At 46.9% G+C, this 14,482-nt stretch overlaps 1 protein-coding gene across 1 annotated transcript in view; it reads right to left on the reverse strand.

The window, feature by feature from the left end:
• The window catches only part of LOC136624872 (lysosomal acid lipase/cholesteryl ester hydrolase-like), a 41,072-nt gene that overhangs the window by 6,350 nt on the left and 20,240 nt on the right, over positions 1–14,482 (reverse strand). The window contains exons 4-7 of the mRNA XM_066598801.1: positions 9,484–9,593; positions 7,180–7,316; positions 5,218–5,364; positions 1,532–1,603 (exon numbers count right to left, since the gene is read on the reverse strand). Coding sequence (XP_066454898.1) covers positions 1,532–1,603; positions 5,218–5,364; positions 7,180–7,316; positions 9,484–9,593 — 466 coding nt within the window. The remainder of the gene's footprint in view (positions 1–1,531; positions 1,604–5,217; positions 5,365–7,179; positions 7,317–9,483; positions 9,594–14,482) is intronic.

Consider the following 14,482-nt stretch of genomic DNA (forward strand, 5'->3'; position numbering starts at 1 on the left):
AGGTTGCCCACATGCGCCATAAAATCGCGTGAATGAAGAAATGACGCGATCATGTCCCGAACTTAATTAGCATTTTTTTGTCCATTCACATGAACAGGTGTGACCTATTAGTGAAAAAATACACCAGAACCCCGAAATCCCTCACTTAAATCCTTGGAATGACTTTAAATGCCTAAATAGAGGCACCTGTTTTTCCAGCTCCCATAGAAGTCTATGGGAGCCAGGGTATATCAGTCGAAAGATAGAATCAGAACGATCTTTTCCGGCCGCGCGTAAAAGTGTGCGCTGATCTTGGTCACATATGTGCTATTTTTCTACGCCGGGTGAGTGTTCGAGGCGCAAAATTGCCCATGTGAACAAATGCATTGGAATCCAATGCCTCAGACAGTCGTGTTTTTCGGCGGGGCGTGAAAAAGTGGCTACATAGCTGCGTAAAATGCACATGTGAATAAAGCCTAAGGGCGGCTTTACATATTTGCCCATGCATGAGCATTGCATTTTTCATGCATCAGTGTTTTTAGCTGTACTTTTTTTTGCCTGTAGGACATGTTTATTTATGCATGGCTAAGAAAGACGCACCGATTGAAATGGCTAATTAGGCTTAATGAGTTCCAGATATTTTTTTTTCATTACGCAGTATTTCACGTTTCTCCTTGCATATTGTGCGCACACATTTGCTTCTATGGAAACCTTTGGTGCAAAAATACGCAAAAAAATAGAACATGTTCTTTTTATGCGCTATTAAAATGCACGCACAGAATATGGAAATGTGGACGAACCCATTGAAATCAATGCATTCTATTCTCTGTGTATTGGAGATCTAAAGCCTCATTCACACTTAAGACAAAGCTTGGAGTGGAGTCCAACAGTATAGAATAGACACAGTGAGAATATTCTGTACATACAGCATATTATATGGTCTCACAGCTGGACAGTCATCTTATTTCATATACAGTGATCCCTCGTCTATCGCGGGGGTTACGTTCCAGAGACCCTCACAAAAATCAGTGAAGTAGCGGCGCTATATTTACACAAATCAATCTGTCAGGTGAACCGCCGAACAATCGCAAAAGAGAACAAATAGACCGATGCTGCGATCAGTGAGCCAATCGGCTCCCGATACAGAACACATTCCGTCAGCCAATAGTGTGCCGTGTACAATCTCGCATTGGCAAGCGCTAGCGGCGTACTGTATTTCCTGTATGTACCGCAAATTCCAAGATATAACGAAAAACTCTGCGAAAACAGAATTATATATGGTCTATCTAAAATCTGCGATGCACTGAAGCCGCAATCATTGAACCATGATATAGCGAGGGATCACTGTATCTCTATTCGGATGATAGGATACAGAGGAGGTTGGCGTGTATGCACAATAGTACAGCTTTCCCTTCCTTAAGAAATGAAAAATCAGGTTGACGCATATAAGGCATAGAAGGACCATAGCATGAATGCTGCAGCAGGAATCTTCTTCATCTCTGAAGCATTCTTTGTCACACTCTAATAAAAAATGTGTAATTGTCCCCTGTACCTGTAACCAATGTATCATATTCTGCACGGATGTTCCAGCAGGACAGAATGAAGTGTACACATGGACACGGGTCTAAATGATAAAAGTGAAGGAAGTTCAATGTTTTCAGCAGTATTTAGAAACGAGTAAAACTTAAATCTAGACTTTGCTTATGTGTGATTAGTAATTATTTAAAGAGGTATTCTAGAGAACCAGGCCTATGTCACATGAGCTTTGCATATTTGCGTTTTTTTTCTTTGTTTTTACCCATCCACTGGATAGGTGAAGATTAATAGATCAGTGGGAGTCTGACTGCTGGGATCCCCACTAATCCCAAGAATGGGGGTTCGGCTGGTCTCCTAGGGAATGGTCAAGAGTTAGCACAGGCGCATCACCGCTCCATTCATTTCAATGAGAACACTGGAAATTGCAGAGTTCAAGCGCCCAGCAACCTCCAGCACCCTCATTGAATTAAATGGAGTTGCAGCGCGCCTGCACCACCTCAACTTCGTTCTCTTAAAGACCTGCCAGACCCCTGTTTTTGGAATCAGTTGGGGTCCCAGTGTCACTCAGACTTCCACTGATCTACGGTATCAATTTTCACCCTATGGGTGAAAATATAACGTTTCTGGAATATTTCTTCAAATTGCATTGAAAAAAGTGGACTACAAAATGAATGGTGCAACAAGATCCCGGTTCTGTAGCATTTGGCTTGCCATAAATGTGCATTAAAGAAAAAAAAATCGATCTATTAGGATCTTTTTTTTCAACAGGACAGAAAAAAAAAATCCAACAAACTCCATTTGCCTATCTTGCTGGCAAAAAAAAGAAAACAGATCCTGGCAGCAACTTGACAAGAAGAGACAAACGAGCCCTATTGAAAATCAATGGATTTGTTAATGAATCCATTCAAAGGGGGGGAGATGGAATAGCAAAATGTGATGTGAACATGATTGCTCCAATTTGTAAATTTGAAAGTATGTCTTCAATTTAGAATTGCTGGTAAAATATTAAGGCCCTTCTACACGCAACAATTATCACTAAAAAGATGGCTTTTGAGCGATAATCGTTGCGTGTAAATGTGCCCATCTTTCACTCTTCTGCCGAACGATGATTTTCAGTTCGGCATGAAATCCATTGTTCGGCAGAACAGCTGATAAGAAGAACCGCACGCTGTGCTCTGCCCCGGGGACCGCTGATAACAGCTGTCAGCCCCGTGGTAGAACAGCTCCCACTGGCTCACACGCTACTAATTGGTACTAATAGGCATTAGTACCAAGTAGTAGTTTATGCAAAATGATCACTCAAAAGCCATCTTTTGAGCAATCATCTTTGTGTGTAAAAGGGCCTTTAGGTACATGCTGGGATAGGTACTGTAGGTTTGCTGATAGGGCAAAGTAAATTTTGCAGACCTAAACACGTATCTACCACAATTCAAGTTTGTGATCTGAATAGCACACAGAATTTCATAGGATATCACAAAATATGATCCTATGGTGGATTCAGAAAGTGGTTAGAATTCTTCAAATTGTATATATTTTGTTACACTGCAGCCTTATTCTAAAATAGCTAATATTCATTTCTCCCCATCAATCTACACAAAACACCCCACGAAGACAACTCAAAATCTGGCGTCCTGAAAATATGTGCTCTGTAACCCTCATGTACAATACTTTTGTTGAGCATTTCCCTTCAAAACTCAGCTATTTGTGCTGCAGACTTCTTCTCTCTAATTAGAGAGAGAGGGACTGTTTGAATTGATGCAGATGCTGCTGTGATCACAGGACTTTACTAGCTAGCAAGTTGTCTAAAGACACACAGATTTTGTCATACCTTGTTCTGGTAAGATATTGAAGTTATTGCACAATGGTTCTGTGATACTTTGTTGGGAGATTATAGATTATAAATAGAGATGAGCGAGCGTACTCGGCCACGCCCCTTTTTTGCCCGAGTACCGCGATTTTCGAGTACTTCCGTACTCGAGCGAAAAGATTCGGGGGGCGCCGTGGGTGAGTGGGGGGGGAGAGAGAGGGCTCCCCCCTGTTCCCCGCTGCTACCCCCCGCGCCGTCCCCCGGCACCCCCCCGAATCTTTTCACCCGAGTACTGAAGTACTCGAAAATCGCGGTGCTCGATCGAGTAATTACTTGAAACGAGTACGTTCGCTCATCTCTAATTATAAATCATGTTAGTCTATCTACAGCCATCTAGTGGATGTAATATGTACTGCAGCTTTTCTTTGGTTTTGTTGACATGCCAGATGATATACAAGTAATAAGAAAACCCCTTTAAGGGCGGACACATCTGTAACTCCCTTGCTTTCATTGAGTAACACTTGAGTAGCCTCTCCACAGCTTGTGTGTGGTATTACTGGCGTGCTACTGTTTCTAGAAAAAGAGGATTCTAGACAAGCCTTTTAAGACCCAACGTACACAGCAGAGCTGTGCGCAGGAGCTTGTGACAAATGGAGTCCCCTGACGCTTCTACGGGAGACTAGCTTCAGTAACACAGTATGCTATAATTTTTTTGTGAGGAGTGCAACAAAGAATAACTATGTACGCATCCATGTGAAATGAAGGTATATTAAGGTCCCATGCATCTCTTAGTCCGGCTTCACATGGGCATCAAAATTGCGCGAGATTTGTGCTTTGCGAGACGCACAAATCTTGCACAAACATGAACCTCATTCTTCCGAATGGGGTTGTACACCTAAGCGATTTTTTTCCTGCATGGCCCCGCAATGTGATCCTATGTGGGAAACAAATCATGGCATGTTCTATCTTTCTGCGTGCTTTTGTAGAGCCCACCGTTTTCAATTGGAAGCAATGGGAGAAACTCTGTGATCCTCTGCCGCAGCTGTGACAGCTGGAGGATCCCTGCTTCCCCAAAGTGATGCGAGGCTGTTTTGCCATGAAAACACCTCACATCCCTGGAGATTTCACATTGATGGCAAGTGCGATATGAGGCTGGGATTCACGGCCTTATATCACGCGCACCCGTGTGAAGTTAGCCTTAGGGCTTATTTACACCAGCATATATTGGCAGGCCGATATACGCTACCATCTAATGCATTGGATTCCAATGCATCAGATCACACAGGCTTATCACTCGGACGGTAAATATAGAGTTGGGCGCTTTTATGCCGGGCAGCAAAGATAGTGCTGGAACAATCTTTGTGCTCGGAATATATCGGCCGCTGCATAGGCTTCTATGGGAGCCAATGTCAGGAGCCGGAGAAAGGAGGTGGGAGGGAGTTTAGCAGCGTGACTGCTAAACTCCCTCCCCTTCTCTCCTCCTTTCTCTCCCCCTCCGGCTGTTTGCAATGGGAAGGGGCAGGGAGGGGAGAGTGCTTAGCTCCTCTCCGTCCCGTCCACTTCCATTGCAAACAGCCGGAGGGAAGGAGAGAGGAGATAAGCCGTCGACGGGGAGGGAAGTGGAAGCAACGGCATTGTGGACTCGGCGTATATGCCTGGGGCCGTGCCATCTGAACAAGCGCACAAACGTTAGATTTGTGCGCCCATTCACGTTCTTATACGGCGTGGTGGGCGCACGTAAAAATGCCTACACTCGTGGGAAAGAGTCCATAGTGTGAGTTTTCAACCTCGAAAAGTAAAAAAGTATTAGACAGCAAGTGGAGTTCTAGAGAAAATAGAGCACAAAGTGCTTAGAAATGTCTGTACGTTTTCATTACTTGACGTGTTCAGCATACCATATTTAGGTTCTGTTCATTAAACCCACACAGGAGGAAGAAAAAGTTGCCACATAATTCATCCAGTAGAAAATGATTGCAAAATTTTCTGGAAATGAACCTTGTAATTTTTGATTGTGGCAGGAAGAGCTTTTCACCGAAGAATGCCTAAAAGGAAAAAAAGAGAAAAAGACTATTTAAAAAATAATTAGAACACAAAAACTGCCATATATGATAATTCTCAATTGCTATTTTTTGGCTTACATGTTCTCTAGGCTCTAATTAACACTTTAAGGACATGGATCTTGGTGGCCTTTATCCCTTTAGTGAACGCCCTATTTTGGGCTTTAATGACCAGGATTTTTTTTTTTCATTTTTGCATTCCAAAACCCTTAAAGGGGTTGTCCCGCGCCGAAACGTTTTTTTTTTTTTTCAATAGCCCCCCCGTTCGGCGCGAGACAAACCCGATGCAGGGGTTTAAAAAAAACAAAAAACGGATAGTACTTACCCGAATCCCCGCGCTGCGGCGACTTCTTCCTTACCTTGCGAAGATGGCCGCCGGGATCTTCACCCACGGTGGACCGCAGGTCTTCTCCCATGGTGCACCGTGGGCTCTGTGCGTTCCATTGCCGATTCCAGCCTCCTGATTGGCTGGAATCGGCACACGTGACGGGGCAGAGCTACGAGGAGCAGCTCTCCAGCACGAGCGGCCCCATTCAGAAGGGAGAAGACCGGACTGCGCAAGCGCATCTAATCGGGCGATTAGACGCTGAAATTAGATGGCTCCATGGAGACGAGGACGCCAGCAACGGAGCAGGTAAGTGAATAACTTCTGTATGGCTCATAATTAATGCACGATGTACATTACAAAGTGCATTAATATGGCCATACAGAAGTGTATAACCCCACTTGCTTTCGCGGGACAACCCCTTTAACTTTTTTATTTTCTGTTGACAGCAATAAGAGGGATTGTTATTTATGAGATGAGTTGCACTTTTTTAATCGTACAACTTTAGGGTATATATAATATTATAATGTATTGTATAACCTTTATTAACTAACGCCGGGAAATGGAAAAGAACAGCAATTCTTTGATTGTATTTTTACATTTTGCGCCATTCATCATGCGGCATAAGTAGCAGTAAAACCTAGTTTATCATGGTCAGTATGATTAGCACATCATTAATTTTGTAGTTTTCTTTCTTTTGCACAAAACCACTTGAAAATGTTTTTTTGTTTTTGAATGGTGACTTTCCATAGCTCTTGACTTTTTTAGATTTCTGTTTTGTTTTTATTGCTATCATTTTGGGGTACACATGACTTTTAGGCCGCTTCCACACGGTCGACAAAATTGTGCGATTTTCTCGTGATGCGGCAGTGCTACATAGATAGTTTATCAACGCTAACAAGTGCCTGGCAGCTTGCCAGGAGCTCCGGAGACCAGCGGCGGGGACCCTGACGGCACCTGCTAGGAGAGTATTACTTTTTTTTTAGGTTGTGCAGCTAACGCTTGCATTTCGCACTGCCAAAAACGTGGTACAAAGTTCAATTATTTTAATGGGTGACGCAGGGCTGAAAACGGCCAAAGATGGAACGCGCATCGCTGTCAAAGTGCTGCGTTTTGACGCTTGTGTGAAAAGCCCCATTGAAATGAATGGGAGCGTTGTACAGCCTTTAGCGCAGCGCTGAAAAGGCGGCGCTAAACGCTGTACAAAAACATCTGTGTGAGGGAGGCCACAGTCCAGAAGTGTTGAAATGTCATAGTACAAATATTTCATGTACACTAAAGGGCCATTTTAGTTTTCTTGACATCTAGCCAAATGTAGAGGCCGTGCCTCATCCTCCGACCCTACAGCCTTGCTTCTGATATCCATTTGTTTCTAATAATGCTAATAATTGTAGGACTTGGCTGATGGCAAAATGTTGGACTCATATGTGAACCCAATTATCAAAATAATTTAAACATGCCATAAAGTGCTATACCTTAATTAAACAAGCTGGTAACCATCTGGAGGCTGCAGCTGGACCAATAGGATGTTGAACAGTAACCACAGGAGCAAGAGCAAAAAACATTTTAATTTTTTTCGCCAGTTGAGGAATGGTGGAAAATGCAATGAATCCTGTAACGGTAGAATTAAAGGATCTGCAGTGAGAAAACATATTACCCAATTTATGATTACTCACATCACAATATGATGTTTAAGCTTAGACAGAATTCTCACAGTGGCTTTTACAATGCTGTAGGGATTCTCTAAAAGGGTTTTGTCACAAGTGCCGAAACAGCAATGTGGCGGAAGCCCCGAACGCATATTAGCCTTTTACTCCTCACTTCTACACGAGCCAACCTAAACCAATCACCGTGAATCAGGCAAACCAAATAACCAATCACCGTGAATCAGGCAAACCAAATAACCAATCACCGTGAATCAAGCAACTCAAGTAACCAATCACCGTGAATCAGGCAACCCAAATAACCAATCATCGGGAATGAGTAAATCCAAACAACCAATCAGGTTGCAAATGGTGTGCATTTGGGGAGTACCGTGTTTCTCCGAAAATAAGGCACCCCCGAAAGTAAGACACATCAAGAAATTTGCAGAATTCGCAAATATAAGGCACACCTCGATAGTAAGGCATACTAAAGTGTGCAGGCAAGTCGAGAGGCATGTCCCCTGCTGCCATCCCCGTTGTCTCCTACCTCCTGCTGTGCTGTACGAGTGTGCTGTTGTGAGCTTCCCTTGCTGGCTGGAAAAGTCTATACTGTACGTTCTGTTGATGCTGTACATGTCTGCTGTGATGAGCTCCCCCTGGTGGCCGGAAGCTGCAATACCATCCCTGCTTACAAGTGGTCCAGGAAATTCTGTCTGCAGACAGGTATGTTACTTTACAGCCCTTATTTTTTATGGCTCTGTGTGTGAGTCAGGCAACCTGTGTGTGATTCTTAAGGCTGGGTTCTCACAGAGCGTATTTCCAGCGGAAATCTCGCAGTTTGGCCACAGCGATAAACAGCGAGATTTCCGCCGGGAAAGCGCTGCTTCAAAACCCACGGCACTCAGCCGCTTGTTTTGAAGCGACGTGGCTGCACGCTTTTCCGTTTCTGTGGCCGGTGAATCTGCACCACAACACCAGCTTCTCCCAGCTTTGCCGTGACAGATTCGTTGTCCCATGTGGATGAGATTTCTGAGAAATTTCGTCCACAAAGCTGGCCAATTGAGGGATTAGCGGCCACAGACGGATTTGCCGCGGCGAAATAAGACACCCTCTGAAAATAAGACGTAGCACATATTTGGGAGCAAAAATTAATATAAGACGCGTCTTATTTTCGGGGAAACAGGGTAATATAGATATTTGCCCCCCAAACAGAATCATTCACTGTCATTAGTAATACTGACACCCCTTTGGTGTCTGTTTTCACAAAGGTTCCGTTTCTTTCCATTTTAGTATAGTCAACTATGTTATTCTACACTCCAAGTAAAATGGAAACAAACTAGTACCACTATAGTCACATGTACATCTGTATTCACACACATGTAAACATACATTCATAATTACATACATGCTGTATATACACAGATACATACATGGTAGATAGCTGTATATACACAGGTATATAAAGGATTAATTTCATAATGTTACATAAATATATTCTCCAACACCTATATGACATTACAGAGATCAGAACAAAAATGCTGGAGAGGGAGGGAGCAGCGGAAAAAGGAAAAGACTCGCAGGAAAGGGATTGAGAGCTGCATCCTGTGCAAATTAATCCAGCACCCAGGGCATATGCCCCCCCCCCCCCTCCCCCATACACACACACACCCTTTCCCTAGCTATGGCCCTGGTAAAAGGGCACTTACTCTAAGACTCTGGGCCAGAATAAAGTTGTTGGAGGCCCTTAGACAAAAAAATTTGGTGAGCGCTCCTCTGGAACAAGGAAAACAGGTGAACGTCTGCATGTGGCCCTCTCCATAGAAGTCTATAGGAGCTATGAAAACATAAGAGAAGCAAAGTTGTAGACGCGAATGCATGGTCACGTCTTTACATATTGGATGTTAAAGGCCCCTTAAAGTCCTCAAGGTGAAGGAGGCCCCAAGGCATTTATCATACGCCCTGACCTTGCTTACTAATAAATATTTCTATTATAAAATGTGGCAGCACTGGAGCTGAAAAAAAGGTCGTTATAAAATTGAGATTAGCCTAAGCAGGTCCCATATATATGCGATGGTTATTTTACAGTATAATCCAGCTTCAAAGAACCTTTGCAAAATAACTCTAAAGTGTTTTTACCTATAGTAGTGCCTTGCGAATGACCAATGTAATATAATTGCTCCTGGTCCGTTGTTTGCAGAATAAAATCTATAACTGCAGGAAGATCTTTCTTTGCCATTTCATCATAACTGAAAAGTTGAAATATGGTGTTAAACATGTATGTTAAGGATTATTAGTAATGATGATTGAATGAGTAAAGAATACACCAGAAGAACAATTACACTTATTAACAATTGCTAGATCGTTAGATTAATTGTAGTATACTTATGGAACAAATAGCACCTTTTGTTCCATTAAAAAAAAAACAAGCAAACTGACATTTTTTTTAAAACCATCGCAATCAATGGGGGGGGGGGGGGGGAACAGAAAGTTTTTATTTATTTTTTTAATTCTTTATTTATAAGTTTTTCCATATAAAACTGCAATTCAACATTTACCAAATACAAAAACAAAATATATGTGTACTAGAGATGAGCGAACACCAAAATGTTCGGGTGCTCGTTATTCGGAACGAACTTCCCGCGATGCTCGAGGGTTCGTTTCGAACAACGAACCCCATTGAAGTCAATGGGCGACCAGAGCATTTTTGTATTTCGCCGATGCTCGCTAAGGTTTTCATGTGTGAAAATCTGGGCAATTCAAGAAAGTGATGGGAATGACACAGAAACGGATAGGGCAGGCGAGGGGCTACATGTTGGGCTGCATCTCAAGTTCACAGGTCCCACTATTAAGCCACAATCCCGGCAAGAGTGGGCCCCCCCCCCCCCTCCCAACAACTTTTACTTCTGAAAAGCCCTCATTAGCATGGCATACCTTTGCTAAGCACCACACTAGCTACAACAAAGCACAATCACTGCCTGGATGACACTCCGCTGCCACTTCTCCTGGGTTACATGCTGACCAACCGCCCCCCTCCCCCCCACAGCGCACACCAAACTGTCCCTGCGCAGCCTTCAGCTGCCCTCATGCCACACCACCCTCATGTCTATTTAGAAGTGCGTCTGCCATGAGGAGGAACCGCAGGCACACACTGCAGAGGGTTGGCACGGCTAGGCAGCGACCCTCTTTAAAAGTGGCGGGTCGATAGCCCACAATGCTGTACAGAAGCAATGAGAAATAGAATCCTGTGCCACCGCCATCAGGAGCTGCACACGTAGGCATAGCAATGGGGAACCTATGTGCCACACACTATTCATTCTGTCAAGGTGTCTGCATGCCCCAGTTAGACCGGGCTTTTTAATTCATAGACACAGGCAGGTACAACTCCCTATTGTGAAGTCCCTGTGGACCGACAGCATGGGTGGGTGCCAGGAAGCCACCGGCGGTACATAGAAATATCCCATTGCATTGCCCAACACAGCTGAGGTAGTAATGTCGTGCGTAATACAGGTGGGCTTCGGCCCACACTGCATGCCCCAGTCAGACTGGGGTTCTTTAGAAGTGGACACATGTAGGTTAAACTCCCTGTGGACCCACTGCCTGGGTGGGTGCCAGGAAGCCACCGGCGGTACATAGAAATATCCCATTGCATTGCCCAACACAGCTGAGGTAGTAATGTTGTGTGTAATACAGGTGGGCTTCGGCCCACACTGCATGCCCCAGTCAGACTGGGGTTCTTTAGAAGTGGACACATGTAGGTTAAACTCCCTGTGGACCCACTGCCTGGGTGGGTGCCAGGAAGCCACCGGCGGTACATAGAAATATCCCATTGCATTGCCCAACACAGCTGAGGTAGTAATGTCGTGCGTAATACAGGTGGGCTTCGGCCCACACTGCATGCCCCAGTCAGACTGGGGTTCTTTACAAGTGTACAGATGTGTTAAAAACTCCGTGTGCACCTACAGCATGGGTGGCTCCCTGGAACCCACCGGCGGTACACAAAAATATCCCATTGCATTGCCCAACACAGCTGAGGTAATGTCAGCTGGAATGCAGGTGGGCTAAAAATTAATTTGATTACACTGTAGGCGAGGGCCCACAAAAATTGCTGTATCAACAGTACTAATGTACATCCCAAAAATTGGCCATGGCCAGCCAAGAGGGCAGGTGAAACCCATTAATCGCTTTGGTTAATGTGGCTTAAGTGGTAACTAGGCCTGGAGGCAGCCCAGTGTAACGAAAAATTGGTTCAAGTTACAGTTCCAACGCTTTTAAGCGCATTGAAACTTATAAAAATTGTTCAGAAAAATTATTTGAGTGAGCCTTGTGGCCCTAAGAAAAATTGCCCGTTCAGCGTGATTACGTGAGGTTTCAGGAGGAGGAGCAGGAGGAGGAGGAGGAATATTAGACACAGATTGATGAAGCAGAAATGTCCCCGTTTTGGATGGTGAGAGAGAACGTAGCTTCCATCCGCGGGTGCAGCCTACGTATTGCTTACGTATCGCTGCTGTCCGCTGGTGGAGAAGAGAAGTCTGGGAAAATCCAGGCTTTGTTCATCTTGATGAGTGTTAGCCTGTCGGCACTGTCGGTTGACAAGCGGCTACGCTTATCTGTGATGATTCCCCCAGCCGCACTAAACACCCTCTCCGACAAGACGCTAGCCGCAGGACAAGCAAGCACCTCCAGGGCATACAGCGCTAGTTCAGGCCACGTGTCCAGCTTCGACACCCAGTAGTTGTAGGGGGCAGAGGCGTCACCAAGGATGGTCGTGCGATCCGCTACGTACTCCCTCACCATCCTTTTACAGTGCTCCCGCCGACTCAGCCGTGACTGGGGAGCGGTGACACAGTCTTGGTGGGGAGCCATAAAGCTGGCCAGGCCCTTAAAGACTGTTGCACTGCCTGGGATGTACATGCTGCTCGATCTACGCACATCCCCTGCTACCTTGCCCTCGGTACTGCGCCTTCTGCCACTAGCGCTGTCGGCTGGGAATTTTACCATCAGCTTGTCCGCAAGGGTCCTGTGGTATAGCAACACTCTCGAACCCCTTTCCTCTTCGGGAATCAGAGTGGGCAGGTTCTCCTTATACCGTGGATCGAGCAGTGTGTACACCCAGTAATCCGTCGTGGCCAGAATGCGTGCAACGCGAGGGTCACGAGAAAGGCATCCTAACATGAAGTCAGCCATGTGTGCCAGGGTACCTGTACGCAACACATGGCTGTCCGCACTAGGAAGATCACTTTCAGGATCCTCCTCCTCCTCCTCCTCCTCCTCCTCCTCAGGCCATACACGCTGAAAGGATGACAGGCAATCAGCCGGTGTACCGTCAGCAGCGGGCCAAGCTGTCTCTTCCCCCTCCTCCTCATCCTCCTCATGCTCCTCCTCCTCCTCCTGTACGCGCTGAGAAATAGACAGGAGGGTGCCCTGACTATCCAGCGGCATACTGTCTTCCCCCGCCCCCGTTTCCGAGCGCAAAGCAGCTGCCTTTATGGTTTGCAGGGAATTTCTCAAGATGCATAGCAGAGGAATGGTGACGCTAATGATTGTAGCATCGCCGCTCACCACCTGGGTAGACTCCTCAAAATTACCAAGGACATGGCAGATGTCTGCCAACCAGGCCCACTCTTCTGAAAGGAATTGAGGAGGCTGACTCCCACTGCGCCGCCCATGTTGGAGTTGGTATTCGACTATAGCTCTACGTTGTTCATAGAGCCTGGCCAACATGTGGAGCGTAGAGTTCCACCGTGTGGGCACGTCGCACAGCAGACGGTGCACTGGCAGCTTAAAGTGATGTTGCAGGGTGCGCAGGGTGGCAGCGTCCGTGTGGGACTTGCGAAAATGTGCGCAGAGCCGGCGCGCCTTTACGAGCAGGTCTGACAAGCGTGGGTAGCTTTTCAGAAACCGCTGAACCACCAAATTAAAGACGTGGGCCAGGCATGGCACGTGCGTGAGGCTGCCGAGCTGCAGAGCCGCCACCAGGTTACGGCCGTTGTCACACACGACCATGCCCGGTTGGAGGCTCAGCGGCGCAAGCCAGCGGTCAGTCTGCTGTGTCAGACCCTGCAGCAGTTCGTGGGCCGTGTGCCTCTTATCGCCTAAGCTGAGTAGTTTCAGCACGGCCTGCTGACGCTTGCCCACCGCTGTGCTGCCACACCGCGCGACACCGACTGCTGGCGACATGCTGCTGCTAACACATCTTGATTGCGAGACAGAGGAGGAGGAGGAGGAGGAGGGTGCTTTAGTGGAGGAAGCATACACCTCCGCAGATACCACCACCGAGCTGGGGCCCGCAATTCTGGGGGTGGGTAGGACGTGAGCGGTCCCAGGCTCTGACTCTGTCCCAGCCTCCACTAAATTCACCCAATGTGCCGTCAGGGAGATGTGGCCCTGCCCGCCTGTGCTTGTCCACGTGTCCGTAGTTAAGTGGACCGTGGCAGTAACCGCGTTGGTGAGGGCGCGTACAATGTTGCGGGAGACGTGGTCGTGCAGGGCTGGGACGGCACATCGGGAAAAGTAGTGGCGACTGGGAACTGAGTAGCGCGGGGCCGCCGCCTCCATGATACTTTTGAAGGACTCCGTTTCCACAACCCTATACGGCAGCATCTCAAGGCTGATGAATTTTGCTATGCGGACGGTTAACGTTTGAGCGTGCGGGTGCGTGGCGGCGTACTTGCGCTTGCGCTCCAACAGTTGCGCAAGCGACGGCTGGACGGTGCGCTGAACTACACTGCTGGATGGGGCCGAGGACAGCGGAGGTGAGGGTGTGGGTGCAGGCCAGGAGACGGTAGTGCCTGTGTCCTGAGAGGGGGGTTGCATCTCAGTGGCAGGTTGGGGCACAGGGGGAGAGGCAGGGGTGCAAACCGGAGGCGCTGAACGGCCTTCGTCCCACCTTGCGGGGTGCTTGGCCATCATATGTCTGCGCATGGTGGTGGTGGTGAGGCTGTTGGTGTTGGCTCCCCGGCTGAGCTTTGCGCGACAAAGGTTGCACACCACTGTTCGTCGGTCGTCAGGCGTCTCTGTGAAAAACTGCCAGACCTTAGAGCACCTCGGCCTCTGCAGGGTGGCATGGCGCGAGGGGGCGCTTTGGGAAACACTTGGTGGATTATTCGGTCTGGCCCTGCCTCTACCCCTGGCCACC

Source organism: Eleutherodactylus coqui, chromosome 4, assembly GCF_035609145.1.
Source record: "Eleutherodactylus coqui strain aEleCoq1 chromosome 4, aEleCoq1.hap1, whole genome shotgun sequence".
Lineage (NCBI taxonomy): Eukaryota > Metazoa > Chordata > Amphibia > Anura > Eleutherodactylidae > Eleutherodactylus > Eleutherodactylus coqui.